Consider the following 14,526-nt stretch of genomic DNA (forward strand, 5'->3'; position numbering starts at 1 on the left):
GCATAATGGTATTGACTCTCACCAGAGGGACTGTGCATCTCTGTGCTGCAAAGCTGGAAGAGGGTCCCGAACTTATGCTTGGATCTGAATTACATGACATTTAGAAACATGTTGTATGCAGCCTATGCTTTGGTAGCTCATGTACTCTATATTTGAATTTAAGGCCAAAAACTATGATGGTCTAGCTTGGTGTTTTCCTCCTTATGATTTCTTATCCTTTCCCTGTTTGAGTAAATAAAATGATATGACATCTCCTACCCAGTACTGCTGTCCTTGCAACAAGCCCCTTGCAACTCCTGCCATGACCAAGAGGTCACTAAGCGTGATGCCCTGAAGAAGAAATGTTGTGTATCATGGAGTGTAGAGTCAGAGAGAAACCAAAGTTCCTGTACAACAGAGTTCAAAACAACAGGGCTGCTGAACAATGAGGGGAGCTCAAGGTGCGTAAAAAAAGAGGGAAAAAAAAACAAAACCCAACCACTTCTACTTTCCCTGTGGAACGCAGAATGAGGTGGGCATCTGAAGTGGGTTCTCTTGTTCAGAAATGTTCACTCAGCTGCTGGTTCAGGATCTTTGAAGTGAAAACTTGGGATTTTTGTCCATAATCTGAGTGCTTGGAGTCAAACCATTCTGTCTCAATGCCCCGTTTCAGCAATGTGTGAAGTGGGGGTCTCAGCAGTTTGTATGGAGCGCGGTGCCCAGCTGAGTAACACTGGTGTGTGTGCCGATTTAAAATGCTAAGTTAAAAGAATTGAAGAGGTACTGATGTTTATCTTCTAACGGGTCCTGAAATAAGTGCTTGGAAGCTGTAGCTGCCTGGTTCTGTGGGTGCCCCTATGCACAACAGGTGGCTGCTGCAGCACAGGTTGATTTCAGCACGCGTGATCTGGATGTGCACGGCCAACAGGCGTCTGTCATCTCCTGTGGTGACCTTGTACCACCTGTCCATCCCATGCAAGGCCAGCAATTAAAATGTAAGGTAATGAAGACAGCAAGGCATGAAAGGGCTTTTCACAGGCTGATCAAAGGGGCAGAGCGTGGTGTTTTCACAACCAGAATATTGAGACTAATAGGAAGAGAAATGTGGCTGGGAAAGAAAGAAAAGCAAGCCAGGTGTTTGGAAATGAACCCACAGCTATTCCTGCTTCTGCTGGGCATAGCTCTCCTGTACTACTACTTCATTCTGTGAGGAGAAACATCAATTGCTCATTTCCATCTTGTTACCTGGGGAATAGTCCTCGTGTGCGCAAAAATGAAATGCGGCCATGTTGGTGCCAAGGGCTGAGTAGGGAAGTTTGGTTTCTGATGCCTCATTATATAGGAAGTCATTGAGGTGTAAGTTCTCAAGGAGAAATACCAATGGGCTCTGGGTTGGTGTCCTGGGCCCGGCACTCTCGTGAGTTTTTTGTGCATCATCTCAAAGGAGGAATTAGCCCAAGGTCCCAGACAGGCGCGTGAGCGGTGGCTGAGAGATACCGCAGAACATCTCTTTTAATAGCAGCAGTTCCGCTTTGGTGTTTTAAGAACTACGGTTGAGTAACGTGAATTTTTGGCATTGCTTTTAGAAGGGCTGTCCGCAAAGATGTCGGTGCAGAACCCGAGTTCTTTGTGTCTGTAGTGGTGATAGCACGCGGCTCTCACAGTGGCTGCTGGAGCGCGGGGCACGGATTGCTCACTGGGTATGTAACTGGAAAGAGAAACTCAGATATACACCGTACCCCAAAGCAATTCCCCCCTGACCCTCACAACTAGAAATAAATAGCAGGATACAAGAGCCTCAGCATGCGAGGGTGCCAGCAATGCGGCCGGGTGTCAGCGTGTCCGTCTGCTTCTCCTGTGAGCCCTCGCGCTGTCCGCGCCGGGATGGGAATCTTCAGTGGGATTAGCCATGTCCGTAAAGTGAAGTGTGTGTAATTGCGGGGTGGGTCTGGACGTGTCTCTGTGGGTATGCGGCGGGCAGGAAGCAGCAGCTGACACTGCACAATGCGTAAAGCGGTACACGAAACCTCAAGTCAACCGAGATTTATATTTTCCTTCCCAGAAATAGCATAAATCATCCCACTGATCTCGTTAGGACTGACTTGCTGAAGCCAGGCGGTACAAATTTGCTCTAATTTTTTTTGGTATTTAAAAATATGAAAAACTTTCTTCTTTGACTGAAAGTCTTTTATTTTTCTTTTTTTTCCCCCCCCTTGGTGGCCTGTTTTTTAGCGGCTCCCCTCGATGACAGACAGCCAGCGCTGCATGCATGTTTGTGCGCTGTACCTCCACCGGCTGCAGGGACTGCTCTGAAAGCAGCTTTTATTCCTCACAGACAGGCAGGAGGACAACAGCCCTGGCCAGGAAGATGGGATTTGGGGGCAATTTCTAGGAGCCGGCACTGGGGCTTCCTCAAAGCTTATGCTGGAGGACAGTGCAATCTATTTAGGAAACATCTGCCACGCTGAAATAAACGGTGATATATTCCTGCAGCAACAGAGTGCGCTGAATTGTATTCCCAACCTGCGGAGCACAGAAAATATTTCTGAGAGGAGATGTTTTCAACTGTGAAACAACCAGATTTGTTGGTTCTAGGAACAGAGCTCGAAAATACCCTTTTAAAATTGTTTGTTTCTTAAGAAGCAATAGAGTGGTTCATAGAACTAGAAATGCTTGACAAACTTGCTTTTCTTTGCCTACTTGGGTCTGCCAGCTCCTGCCCTTACCCACGCTACAGTAGCATCATTCATGTTTGTTTCTCCTGCAGCCTTGCCATCTCCACAAATAGCCAGTCAGCTCCAGAATGTCTCCCCAGGACCAATAAATGCAATCCAAACCCAAACTTTGGCCACTATGAGCTTCTGCCCCCGCACAAGTTTGGACAACTTCTTTTTGCAGCACATCAAGCCACGCAAGCACTGAGCAACCTCTGCAGATCCCGTGGGTGGATCCAGTGCTAGCGCAGCTCCTGCTCGTGTCCGTGTAGGTGCAGGGTCTGCACCGACCCACTGCAAATGCAATGTCCCCTCTGTAACGGAGCTGGGAGAGCTGTGCTCGTCTCCTGCCTTGCAGAGCTGTGTTTTAGCCATTAGCCCCTGCTGCCTGCTTGACACCAAGCAAATGTTATTTTAAGCAGGGGTGACTTAACAAACGTTTTATAGGCTTGGTGGAGCCGGCGCATCAGTTGCAGCGCACACAGAGCTGCATTAAGAATGTCCTGCTTTGCTCTTCTGAATTCTCATCTCTCTTCCTGGGCTTCTGTCATCTTTTCCTTTTGCTCGTATTCAGGGAACAGTTTATTTTTTGTCTCATTTTGCTTCTTAGTGTATTCCTCCAGACACCATTTACACAGCTTGTATGTGATCTGCAGTTCCAGCAACTCCTTTAAGCAAAGACAGGGAAACTCGCCTGTTTTCTACTGATAGGCTGAGGTAAAGCTTTACTAAAATAATAAGTCAAGGTGCTCTGAGAGAGGGGAAAAAACACTGAAATTCCCTTTAGCGTGGGAGCAGGAAGAGGTTAGGGAAGGCCTCTGGCTGATGGCATGCTCTGAGAGACCTTGTCTCTAAATGGAGCATTGTGCCCAGCCGATGCTCTGGAAGAGGCAGGGCGTTAAGTGGCTGCAGGAGACAGGCAACGATTCGCACCCAACCCGTTCCGCATCGCTTTGCTAAGCCTTGCTGATTAACTTCCACAGACACGCTGCCTGTGCTCGTTCTTTTGTTAAGAGAAATCCCCAATTCCTTCTCTCCCCGCATCAAAATGCAGCACGCAGTAGGCGCTGCACTAAGTAACCCCCAGCCAGGAGGTAGAACCAGACTGAAAGCTGCACCTCGCCCTCTGGACACAACAAGGAATCACATCTTAAAGGTGTTGATTCTCCTTAATAATCCCCATTAACGAGAAATCACTTACTGCTGATACTGATCTAAACTGTTGTCAGTGAGATGAATTAGGAGCTGGGCTGGGGTTGTTTTTCTGTTGTTTTCCTGCCGGGCTTCTCCAGAACGCTTGGGCTTATTGTTGCCCGGACCAAACGTTGTTTTCCAGCTCCACAAAGCATGCTATGCAAAAATTCCCCGAGTTTAAGGAATAAAGTTCTGGCCACGGATGCACTCTAGGGGCTATGTGGACATTATTTAGAAATTACCTCGATTTCCACAAAATTGCTCAAGACCAGGGATTTGCTATCAGTCCCTTACAGCTGGCGTGTTTATCCATTATTTACCTTGTTCCCTTACCAAGGGTGTGAGTTCTGGATAGTTTGTATAAACCCACCGTACACCATTTGTCTGGAAAAAGAGTGGTGCAGTGCTGCACTTGCTCCTGTTACCTTCAGGTGGAGTGGGGGCACCGAATTCTTCTAAATGAAGCTGGTGCCTGACTGTGCCATCCAGAAAAGCTGAGGAAAGGGCACTGAGATCAGATCCAAGTGCAAACCTTATTAAAACCTCTTTCCTCCTCTCCTTAGCTTGCCCCCACACACTGAGAGGAACTCCAATTTCGGTCTCCCTGGGGAAGAGCTGCTACGCTGTGCTTTCCTCTGGAACGATGCTTTCTAAGCACAGTCTTTTCCATACTTCACTGTAGACTTGAAGCCCTTGGGGCTCGGAGACCCATGTCAGGTTGGACACATTCAGGTTTTCTAAGCAACAGAGAGGGCTGGACTTGAGAGAGCGTGCCATGGTGTGTGTGACAGCCTCAGTGCTACCAAAGTCCTGGGGAAACCTCTCACCGCCCGACCCCCCTGGCTCTGGGGCTGCTGGGGTGAGGCAGAGCCAGCAGCAGCCACGTGCATGGGCATGTGAGGCCAGTGAGCCCCCACGTGCTGGGCATTCATTCCTAATGGGGGTTCATTCTATCACGCTTCTCCCAAGCCCAGCTAATGGAAGGTCTCCTATCTGTTCTTCTTGATGTGGCTGTCGGAGCAGGGCTGAGCACTGCTCTTGGCTTCAGCCAGCTGTGGTTGTGTCCTCTGTCTAAATCGCAGCCTCCAATGCTCTGGCTGCTGCTCCAAGCCCCTGGCCTTGTCCTGCCATGCATCTGCTCGTGATGCAATCCTAGCAGGGATGGGGAAGTGTGAGGAGGAGGGGAGTGTGTGAGCAGCCCAGGGCTGGGGTTACATCCGTCCCGCTCAGGAATGAACACAGTTCTGGCAATTGGACCCGAAGCCAGTGCCCAGAACAGAGAACATTGGGCCTTGTCCCACTGACAGCTGGAGTCCCTGATAGCCAGAGCTCTGAGATATTCCTGGAGAAAATAAATGTGAAGAAGTGAACATGTGAGGAGGGGAAAGGATGTTTGGAGTATGTGGAAGTGAGATGGATGCTGTGTTGTTGTGCTGAGTTACTTTTGTTCCTGGACTCTCGCAGCAGTCCATCCTGGTAGATCCCTTAATAAAGGGCTAGGGCCATGCTCTGAATGTAGCAATTCATATTTTAGGCAATCTTGATGCTTTCCCTCATGTTAACTCAGGACTTGTCCTCATCTCTTGGGGTCTTGCTGTCAGCTCTGATCCTGGCCAAGCTCAGCAGCAGCAGCAGCATGGTCTGACTGTGAATGGTGCCAGCAGGGCAATAGCATTGTGCACACTTTGCAGATAAGGCAAACTGAGGCACAGAGTTGCCTGTGCCCCACGGCACCCAACTGTGGCAGAGCTCAGGCCCTGCTCTTTCCCAGGGGCTATTGGGAAGATAGGCACCCTCGGCTCAAATAGAGCAGAATGTCTCCTGTCTAACCTGCTCTCTCTCTCTCTACCACCTGCTGGGTTCTGCGAGTCCTTCTGCCACAAAAAGCGCATAGGAGGAAGGCAGAAGTTAGCGTGCAGCCGGTAGTCCTGGGGCAGGAGAGGTTTTGTGTCGAAGCAGCCTTTGCTTCTTGGGCTGTCCCCACACACGGAGGTGAGCAGCTGTGAGTCTGTGCTCTGGTCCCCTTTGGTGTCACAAACCTGGCCTCCTCTGCCCGGAGGCAGATGCCTACAGGGTGAGAAAGGGCCACCCCTAGCACAGCCCCCAGCCATCAGCATCTGCGCTCCACGCAGCGTTAGGGGCTTTGGGAACAGCACCCAGGATCCCTCCTTCCATTAGCAGAGATAGGAAGGAGATGGGAGCCCCTTATCTGTGCGATCCTACCCGGGGGTGTGTGCGGTTGGTCCCTTCGGGAAGGAGGGGCAGAGGCTGCAGAAGGCTCCGTTCACCCGCAGTCTCTCATCCCTGTCCCAGGGCCACAGCCACCCTGTCTCCATCCCTGTTTACTGATGGGACCGATACGGCCAAGACAGGAGAGGTTGCAGGTTCCTCTAATCGCCTTATCGCTGGGCCGGACAATCTCAGACACTCAGAGGATGTTTTGACTGCGCTGAATTACAATGTTTGTTGTTTCTCACTCCCAATAATTGACATTTAATAGCGACTACTGTAAAAGCGGACGAGGGGCTGGGGCTGAGCCAGAAGAGAGGCGGGAGCCAGGAAGGGGGGAGCCCCGCTCACCTCCCCCCGAGCGCTCTGGGGACGGGGGGGTGCTCTGTCCCTTAGCCCCGTGGGGACACAACGCAGTGGGAGCGCGGGCAGAACCCGACCCGATGGTTTATGGCTCGGAGCGTTGCTGCCCTGGTATTGCCTTTCCGTGCCAGCAAGAAATCCTCCCCCCCCACCCCCAGCCCAAAGTGCCCGGGGGCGGTGAGTGGGGCTCCCCTCCTCCCAGAGCCCCCCAACAACGCGGCTGGCCCGGCCCTTCCCGCGATGGAACCGGGGGAGGGGGTACAAGGCACGGCGGTCCTGCCTGGGCTGGAGGGGGTGGGGATTTGAGAGCAGCTTTTAAATTGCTTTTGAAAATACATTAACGCACGCACCAAAACGGGAATCGCTGCAATTACCGAAGGGGTACAGGAAGGGAGAGGAAGGGAAAAGTAAAATAAAATAAATAAAAAGGTGACCGGGGGCGGCAGTGGGAGCCCCGGGGGCCCTCGGCTGCCCAATGAAGGCCAGGGACGCGCAAGGTGAAGCCACTCTCTTTAATGACAACTCGCTGATCTCCGTCAGCTCGTACAGCAAAGGGAAACACGTCCGAACGGGCGGCGGGGCGAGGAGCGGACAGTGCATCTGAATCCTAACTCACGTCTTAGTGCATAACCCTACAGGGAGCGGGCGGGGCGGGTCGGAGCGCCCGGTCCTCGGCGGGGCCGTCCCCGTCCTGCGCTGGGAGCAGCGACCGCGGGGCGCGGCGGCCGGGCCGGGCAGGCGGGGGTGGGATGGGGTGGGGGGGAACCGGACGGGAAGTGCAAAATTAAACGTGGTTCTCAATAATAATTAGGATAAGATTTTAAAAAAGAAAAGAAATAATAATAATAATGAGTTGTAGGGTTTGGCTCGCTGTTGTTCAGGAACAAGTCAAGCGAAATGACCGACTGTTTGGTAGGAAGGAAGGGAGAGGGGAATGACCGGGCCGAACACCGTGCCCCAGAGCCCCGGGGAGCTCCCCACGGTCCCGCACCGAGCTGCCCTCGCCCCGCAGCCCGGCGATGTCCCTGCCCCCCGTACAGCCCCGGGGCTCGCCGCTCTCCGAGCCGGGACCGCCCTACCACGCTCGGATCCCGTGCAACGTGGAGATGCCCGCGTTCCCCTGCGGGATGGGCGGCTGCACCGAATTCAAGTCCCCCACGCTGAAGTTCATGAAGTTGTTGCCGGCCGCCGAGGGCTGCACGGGCTGCACGGCCGGGTAGCTGCAGTTGTAGTTGGCGTTGCAGGCGGGGCTGTTGTAGTTTGGGTACGCGGGGTAGGCGTTGTAGCTATAGGGGTTAATGCTGACATTGTAGGGCGAGCTGTAGGGAGAAGACTCCCCCAGGCAGGGCTTCCCGTCCCGCACCAGCACCGGCACCGCTATCCGCCGGGGGGGCGGGATCCCCACCATCTCCAGGGTCTGGTCCTGTCTCTGCCTTTTGCATTTGTACCTTCTATTCTGGAACCAAATTTTCACTTGAGTAGAGGTGAGCTTTAGGACATTCGCCAGATGGTCTCTCTCGGGGGCCGAGAGGTATTTCTGCTGCTTGAACCTTCTCTCCAGTTCGTAGACTTGGGCTTGAGAAAAGAGAACACGGGGTTTCCTCCTCTTCCTCTGTCTGGGCCGCTCGGGATCCTCCAGCTCTCTCTTCTCTTGCTCCAGGCTCTTGTGCAGGGAACACAGCTCTGCAGCAAAATACACGGACAAAGGAAAAAGAGGGAGAGCAAAATATAAAAAAAAAGGGCAAAGTGATGTTACTACCCCGTGTGCACCACGAGCAATCCCCGCGGCACCGCTCATTCGCATCCATGCAGGGTCTGCGGGGCTGCAGCACCAGCTCCATGCATGGCTTCCAAGCACTTCGTCAGCAGTTTGCAGTCATTGTTGTTATTGTTGTTGTTGTCATTATTAATTTTGCTTAGGTTTTTTTTTAGGGTTTTGTTTGCTTTTGTTTGTTGTAAGCAAGGCTCCGTGCATCCCTTTTAGCTCCGCCACAACTTGGCCTTGTCTCCTACTTGGATTTGTCTCATATTTGGGTTTGTCTCGTATTTGGATTTATCTCATATTTATGTCCCTTTATATTGAATCCCACCCCACAGAGGTATGCTCGCTGTGCTCGTTAGAAAAAGATTCGCCGCCTCATTGCTCTCCGGCCGCGGCCGAGGCCTCGCGTCCCCCCGCACCCTCCCCCGTCCCGTGTCTCAGCCCCAGCCCCGCTCCGGGGGGACCCTGGGGGTCTCTCCCCATCGTGGCACCTCGGAAGGCCTTAGAGTGCCCTTCCTGAGCTCCCGCTCGCCTCGGGTCCTTGGGCCGGGCTGCAGAGGGCCGAGCGCGGTGCCACAGCCCCGGGCTGCGGTTTTACCTTTCTTGTCCGCCTTGGAGTCCTTGGCCGCGTCCATCTCCCCGTAGCTCTTCACGTAGAAGGGGCCGGGGAAGGCGGCGGGCGGCTTGGCCGGGGGCGGCTCGGGCAGCTCGGGCAGGGCGGGAGGCTCGGAACCGTACGTCTCCTGCTTGAAGGTGGCCAGCATGCAGGAGGGCGAAGAGAGCTCCATGGGGGCCAGGCCGCTCTGCTGCTGCTGCTCCAGGTTCAAAATATCCTTGACCGAGAAGGGAGTCGTCGTCACAGGGCTAGGAAACATTGCGGAGGAGAGCGGGGCAGCGGCCGCAGCCCGGGGTCATGGAAGGGGAGGAGAGGAGCGGGCGGCCCGGAGCGCTGCTGCAGCGTGGGCTGCCGGGGGGGGCACATAGCATCCCGCGGGAGCCGGCCCTGTGCGCTGCGAGCAGGTAGGAGCGGACCATAAGGGACGGGAAGGAGGGACTAGGCAGTTTTTGGGTGACTTTAGCTTTCTATTGGCCAACATTGCGGTGATGGTATGAGAGATGCAAAGTTCCATGTCACCTAATATAGTAATACATCGCAAAAACATCCCCACTCATTTAAAGGGGCGGCACTGTATTTATCCAGCTTTCCCCGCTCAGTTTGTTGATCCATTTAAAAAAAAAAAAAAAAAAACACTCCCGACTGGCCTGATGTGTACAGAGCCCCTATCTGATGCCATCTATCATACAGTCAGATTAAATAAACAGGCCGGGAGGAAACCATCAACCAAATATGTGCTGATTTCATTTTTCTTTAGGAAGGAACGGAGTTTTCGTTTTTAGTGTTCTGCAATATCCGATCGCAGGAACGAGAAAACGGGAGTTCGCTGCGCTGCGAGCGCGTTCGAGGGGAAACCCGTGCTTAAAGGTTACGCAGACACTGCGGTGCAGCACCACTGCAAAGCCCCGCGACGCAGCGACCCTGGGCAGCCCTGGGGAGGGGGGGGGGCGGAATGGGGTTGTTTTTTCCGCCCTTGTTTGTGAAACTTTCAAACCAAACCAAGCCCTGCGAGGGCTGCTCCACCGCTGCCCGACGGCGTTCGGGGCATCGAGGGGTCCTGGGGACAAGGCAGCATGGCTCCCGGCCCGGCCTGGGTGCGTTCGGGGGGGGCCCTGTGTCCCGCGCAGGTCCCGCCGAGCCTCGGTCCGCACACTCAGGACAGCAAGACTCGGTGACCGCACGCACGCCGAGTCGCTAAAGGGAACCGTAGCGGTAAACCCGCGGGATGAGGAGGGGCGGTCCGGCGCTTTCTGGCTTAGGGGTGAGAGGAAAAAAAAAAAAAAAAAAATCCCCTTGAGCGACTCGTTCGGTGCGGCTCCGGGAGGCGGCGGGAGCTGGGGCCGGGCAGCGAGCGGAGAGGCCCCGCGGATGCGGTGAGCTGGTGCGTCCCGGGCGGGTCCTGCCCGGAGGTGCGGGACACGGGGGCAGGTTTGTAGGTGAGGGGCAGTTTGCAGGGTTGGTCCCCGGGCTCCAGCCGGGCCCTGCCGCAAAGCTTCCTCCTCCCGCAGATGGGAATGTATGCTCCGAGGCGGGAGAAAGCCGAGCACCTGTCTGCAGCTGCCCTATGCCTCGAGCTGCTGCTTTTTCCCTCTCCTCCGGAGAGATTTTGTGCCTCTGCACTTTCGAGTCTCGCTCGGGGGCAATGAGCCAAGGGTTCTTTTGCGGGAGATGCTGTGATTTTGGGGCCGGGGCTGCAGCAGCGCTCGCCATCTCCCTGCAGCCTCCTGCTGCCGCCCCGGGAGCGGTTCTTTGTGAAGCAGATCCGGATCTCGCGCTGACAGTCGGAGCGATTAGCGTGCGGGGAGGCCTGAAATATGGCTATTTAATGAGGGAAGGCGGCGGCCGACCCGCTCCGTGCGGCTGCGCTGCCCGAGAACGTCCCTGGGAAACCGGGACCGAGGGGGCCGGCGGCTCGGAGGGGACTTTTCTCGGCTGCAGGAAAAGGGCTGAGGAGCCCGGGGAGAGCGGAGGCAGCTTCCCAGAGCCCCCCGTGTGCTGGGTCGGCGGAGCACTGCCCTACTGCCTTTCGGAACTCGTTGCCTTTCTTTCACTACTCTACTATACCTAAGCTAATCGAGATAGCTTAGGAAAATGCTAAAATAACGAAGTGAGCGCGATCTCCCCTAAATCCCAGCCCGACGGCAGTAGGCCCTCCCGCTTTAAGGGCAGCTCCTTAGGGACGAGAGAAATCCGAGTGCGCGGGGCCGCCGGGAGACACAACGCCGATCCCGGCTGCATTGGCGGAGCAATCAGGGCGGGGAGAAAGGCGCTGCCCGCCCGGGGAGCCCGGAGAAGAGCGGCCCCGGCCCGCAGCGCATCCCCGTCGGGGCGGCCGCGGGGACACCGGCAGGAGAGCGGCCGGCGAACGGCTGCTGATGGAGCACTGAAGGGTTTCCTCCAGCCCCCAGTCACACGGCCGCTCCCAATCGATGTGGGCCCGGCTGCAGAGGGTGGAAGTGATTAATTGAACGATAAGCCGGAGCTATCATTTGGAATGTCATTAATGCGTCGGGGAGACATTCATTGGAGACAGACAGCGTTATCTCCGCTTTATCTTTAACAATGCATCACTTTTAATACTGCAGTTTAGAAACAAATGGGGGCTTTAGCCTTAGCCCTTCTCCGCGTGTTTATATTTTTGGAAGAATCACAACTAGTGGGAGTCCCGGGCTCGGTCCCCTGATAAATGAACATTAGCACTTTTTAGAACTACTGTATCAACAAAAAGAGCTGCAGGGCCGCAATAATTGGTGAAAAAGCAAACACTCCGCAAAGAGAGGCCAGGTCTGCTCTGTGTCCGGCTGATTGATGAATAAGTCACTGACACGTTGCAACTCACGGACTTTCCGGGTCGGGGCTCAGCACCCATTCCCCCGCCTCCTTCCCCCTTCCCCGCTGCTCTCCTGCTCACGCCGGGCTCCGGGCGCTAATGCGGGCGCTTCAGCCCGACGTGCTGCGGCTCTCTGCCCGTTCAGCCCCGAGCCCGACCCCCGCACCCACGACCCCCTCTCAGGCTGGGGCTGACTTCCACACGCCCTGCCGCTTCTCTCCAGGACTGCTAAATGAAATTCGTTTAACGTATATATTTAGAGAACTTTTCTCGCTGAAAACAAACAAGAAAACAACAACAACAAAAAGCCACAGGAAGCTCCGCAGAGCACATCCTCCCTCCCCCTGAGCTTTCGACACCTCGGACTGTTTAGAGAGAGAGAAAAGGGGCCTTTTGGAAAAGTTTTCCTCTTACTGCCACCCGGGTAAGGTGTCCAGGGCCCCCTCCCGCCCTAATTCCCGGCTATCTCCCGAGGACTCTGTTTATACCTCGCCGGTAAACGCGGGGTTTTAAAACCTTGTCACTAATTGAGTGCTAACACTTCAGGTGCTATAGATTTGTTAAGAGCCAGTAGTCCAGAAATAGCCTATTAGGGTTTCCTTGCGCGAGCTGGTGCCAATCTCCCCGTTCCCATAGTGGGAGCTCGGCATCCCCGCGGCTCCCCGGGGCTGGGAGAGCTCTGCTTTCACCCCTCTGAGCTCCTGCGGAGGAAAACGCCCTTGGAGCTGTCCAGGCGCTTCTCCCTGCTGCAGCCGCAATCCCCTCCTTCCTTTGCTGTGGTTCTTTTGGGCCTTTCTTGCTGGAACCGAGCGAGCTCCCAGCGCCCATTTCCTGCGGGGAGAGCATCCTCCCGCCCCCAGCGCCTCACCTCGGGGATTGCGCCGGGAAAGGAGATTTCGGACCTTCCGAGCAGGGCAGAGCGCGGCCGGGAAGCACCCGCTTAGGTCTTCTCCCTTATTGCGGGGCGATTTCTGCCAAGCGCGGAATAAAACCGCTGCGTGATGTTTTGGTTGTAGAGACCACTCTGATTTTTAGGGAGAAACGCCTGGGAGACGGGTGACGGCTGCTCTCCCATCTCGGTCGGTGACTCGGGACGGTGACCGGGGCAGGGTGACTAGGGCAGCAGTTGTGGGCTTTCCCTGCTGCCCTCGCTGGGCTCCGTGCCTGGAATCCGGCAATTAGGCTGGCTGCTGCTCCGCGCCGCTGGAGGTGGGTTTCCTCCCCCTCGGCTGAAGCGCAGGCTGCGAGCCGCTCAGCTAAACGAAATGCTCGAATTTTACCTTCCCTGCAGCTTTTCTGCCCGTGCCGGGTTTGCTGGTGGGAGAGCAATACGGGACTTCCCTCCCGTCCCAGCGCCCGAGGGCTGCCGCAGCGATAGCGCTTCGGTGTCGCCTCCGGTACGCACCGTTTACCTGTGCTCGAGTAAAACCTTTTTAATGGAGTGAGTTAATTACCCAAGCGCTCGTTCGTTAAGTTTCCAAGGGGAGCACGACGCGGTACAGTTCTATTAGGGACAGAAAAACTAAAAGAGGAGACTTTCACGTTTAGCAAACACAACAACGGCTCGACACGCGAATCCTGTAGCCAGGGTACAGTGGTGTCAGTTGATGGGCAAAGTCGTTTTAAAAACGATTTTTTCCGGACACAACGAGCCCTGGGTTGGTTCGAAGGACAAAGCTGTAACGGTGACGGGTGCCCGGTCCCAGCCCCGACCCCCGGTACCGGGCGGGTAGAAGCCGCCGCGGGGATCTTAGGGCGTCCGCAGCTTCCTCCTGCCCGTGCAAATCCGATCCATTCTGTGATGTCACCCCGTGGGGCTGCAGCGGGACCCGGCTCCCACGCCTCCCCGGGCCGGGGCTGCCCTTGGCCCTGCAGGCGGGGGTACGGCTCGGGGTGGGGGCACGTTTAACGTGAGATTGTGTTGGGACTTTATTTGTCCTAAAAGGCATTCCCACTTCCCTCCCGCTGTGGCAGCTCCACGGGGCTCCCAGCAGCCCGCACCCCGGGGAGAGCCCCTTCCAGCGCCGAGCCGGGGAGGGGGGAGGACGAAGCCGGTCGAGTTACAGGGCCCTGACCCCTACCTCCGCTCCGGCGTCTCCCGGCGATGTCCCTTCGGCTCCTGCCAGGGCCCAGCTCGTGACCCACAACTGGAGAGGCATGAAATCGGCTGCTGAGAGGGCAGGGACGGGGGGTCGGGGGCTTCGCTCTCCCTCCGCTTCCCCGCTCCACGTCCCGCACTCACCACACCGCGGCGGGGCTGCCCCGGGGGAGGCACGGGCGGGCCGGGGCTGCCGCTGCCCCGCGAAATCCCCCACTCGCCCTCGAAGCTCATGACCAGCTCATAATCAATTTAAAAATAATAACCAAAACGAAATAAAACCCCGCTAACAAGCGACGGTAGGACCCGCTTTCATTTTTTGCTTTCCGTTCATCTTGCATTTTTACCGCTGTTTTCTTTTTAGTTTGCGTTCCCTCCTTTTCCCACCCTTGAATTGGGGAAACGGAGGCTCCGGGCAAACGCGCTCCGTGCGGGAGGGCCGCACCTGCTGCTCGCAGCCCCGCGGGGAACCTCGGCCCCGGCCCCGGCTGCGGCTCCGCACCGCTCGGGGACTCCGCAGCGGAGCGTCCCGGCTCTGCCCGCCCCGCCCCGAGCCCTGCGGCTCCGGCTCCGTGTCCTCTCACGGAGGGAGAAAGGCTGAGAAGTGGCCGGAGAAAATACGGGAAAGTGGGAAATAAACACTCGGGAAAGAGATTCTACCTGCCCGATGAGTGTGCAGTTCACCGAAAATACGGTGTATTTACGACAAGAGAACGAGAGAAAGAAACGAAAATCTTGTGA

At 55.7% G+C, this 14,526-nt stretch overlaps 1 protein-coding gene across 2 annotated transcripts; it reads right to left on the reverse strand.

The window, feature by feature from the left end:
- NKX2-5 (NK2 homeobox 5) lies at nucleotides 6,097–14,260 on the reverse strand. 2 transcript variants are annotated; one of them, XM_021410953.1, is made up of 3 exons: nucleotides 8,840–14,260; nucleotides 7,928–8,162; nucleotides 6,097–7,765 (listed from the first exon to the last, which is right to left on the reverse strand). In XM_021410953.1, exons 1-3 carry the CDS (start codon nucleotides 9,114–9,116, stop codon nucleotides 7,555–7,557), a joined length of 723 nt encoding a protein of 240 aa, XP_021266628.1. In that variant the 5' UTR covers nucleotides 9,117–14,260; the 3' UTR covers nucleotides 6,097–7,554. The 2 variants fall into 2 exon arrangements, with proteins under 2 accessions (XP_021266628.1, XP_021266626.1); XM_021410951.1 differs by having other exon boundaries at nucleotides 6,106–8,162; nucleotides 8,840–14,252.

This window comes from Numida meleagris, chromosome 12 (genome assembly GCF_002078875.1).
Source record: "Numida meleagris isolate 19003 breed g44 Domestic line chromosome 12, NumMel1.0, whole genome shotgun sequence".
Classification (NCBI taxonomy): Eukaryota; Metazoa; Chordata; class Aves; order Galliformes; family Numididae; genus Numida; species Numida meleagris.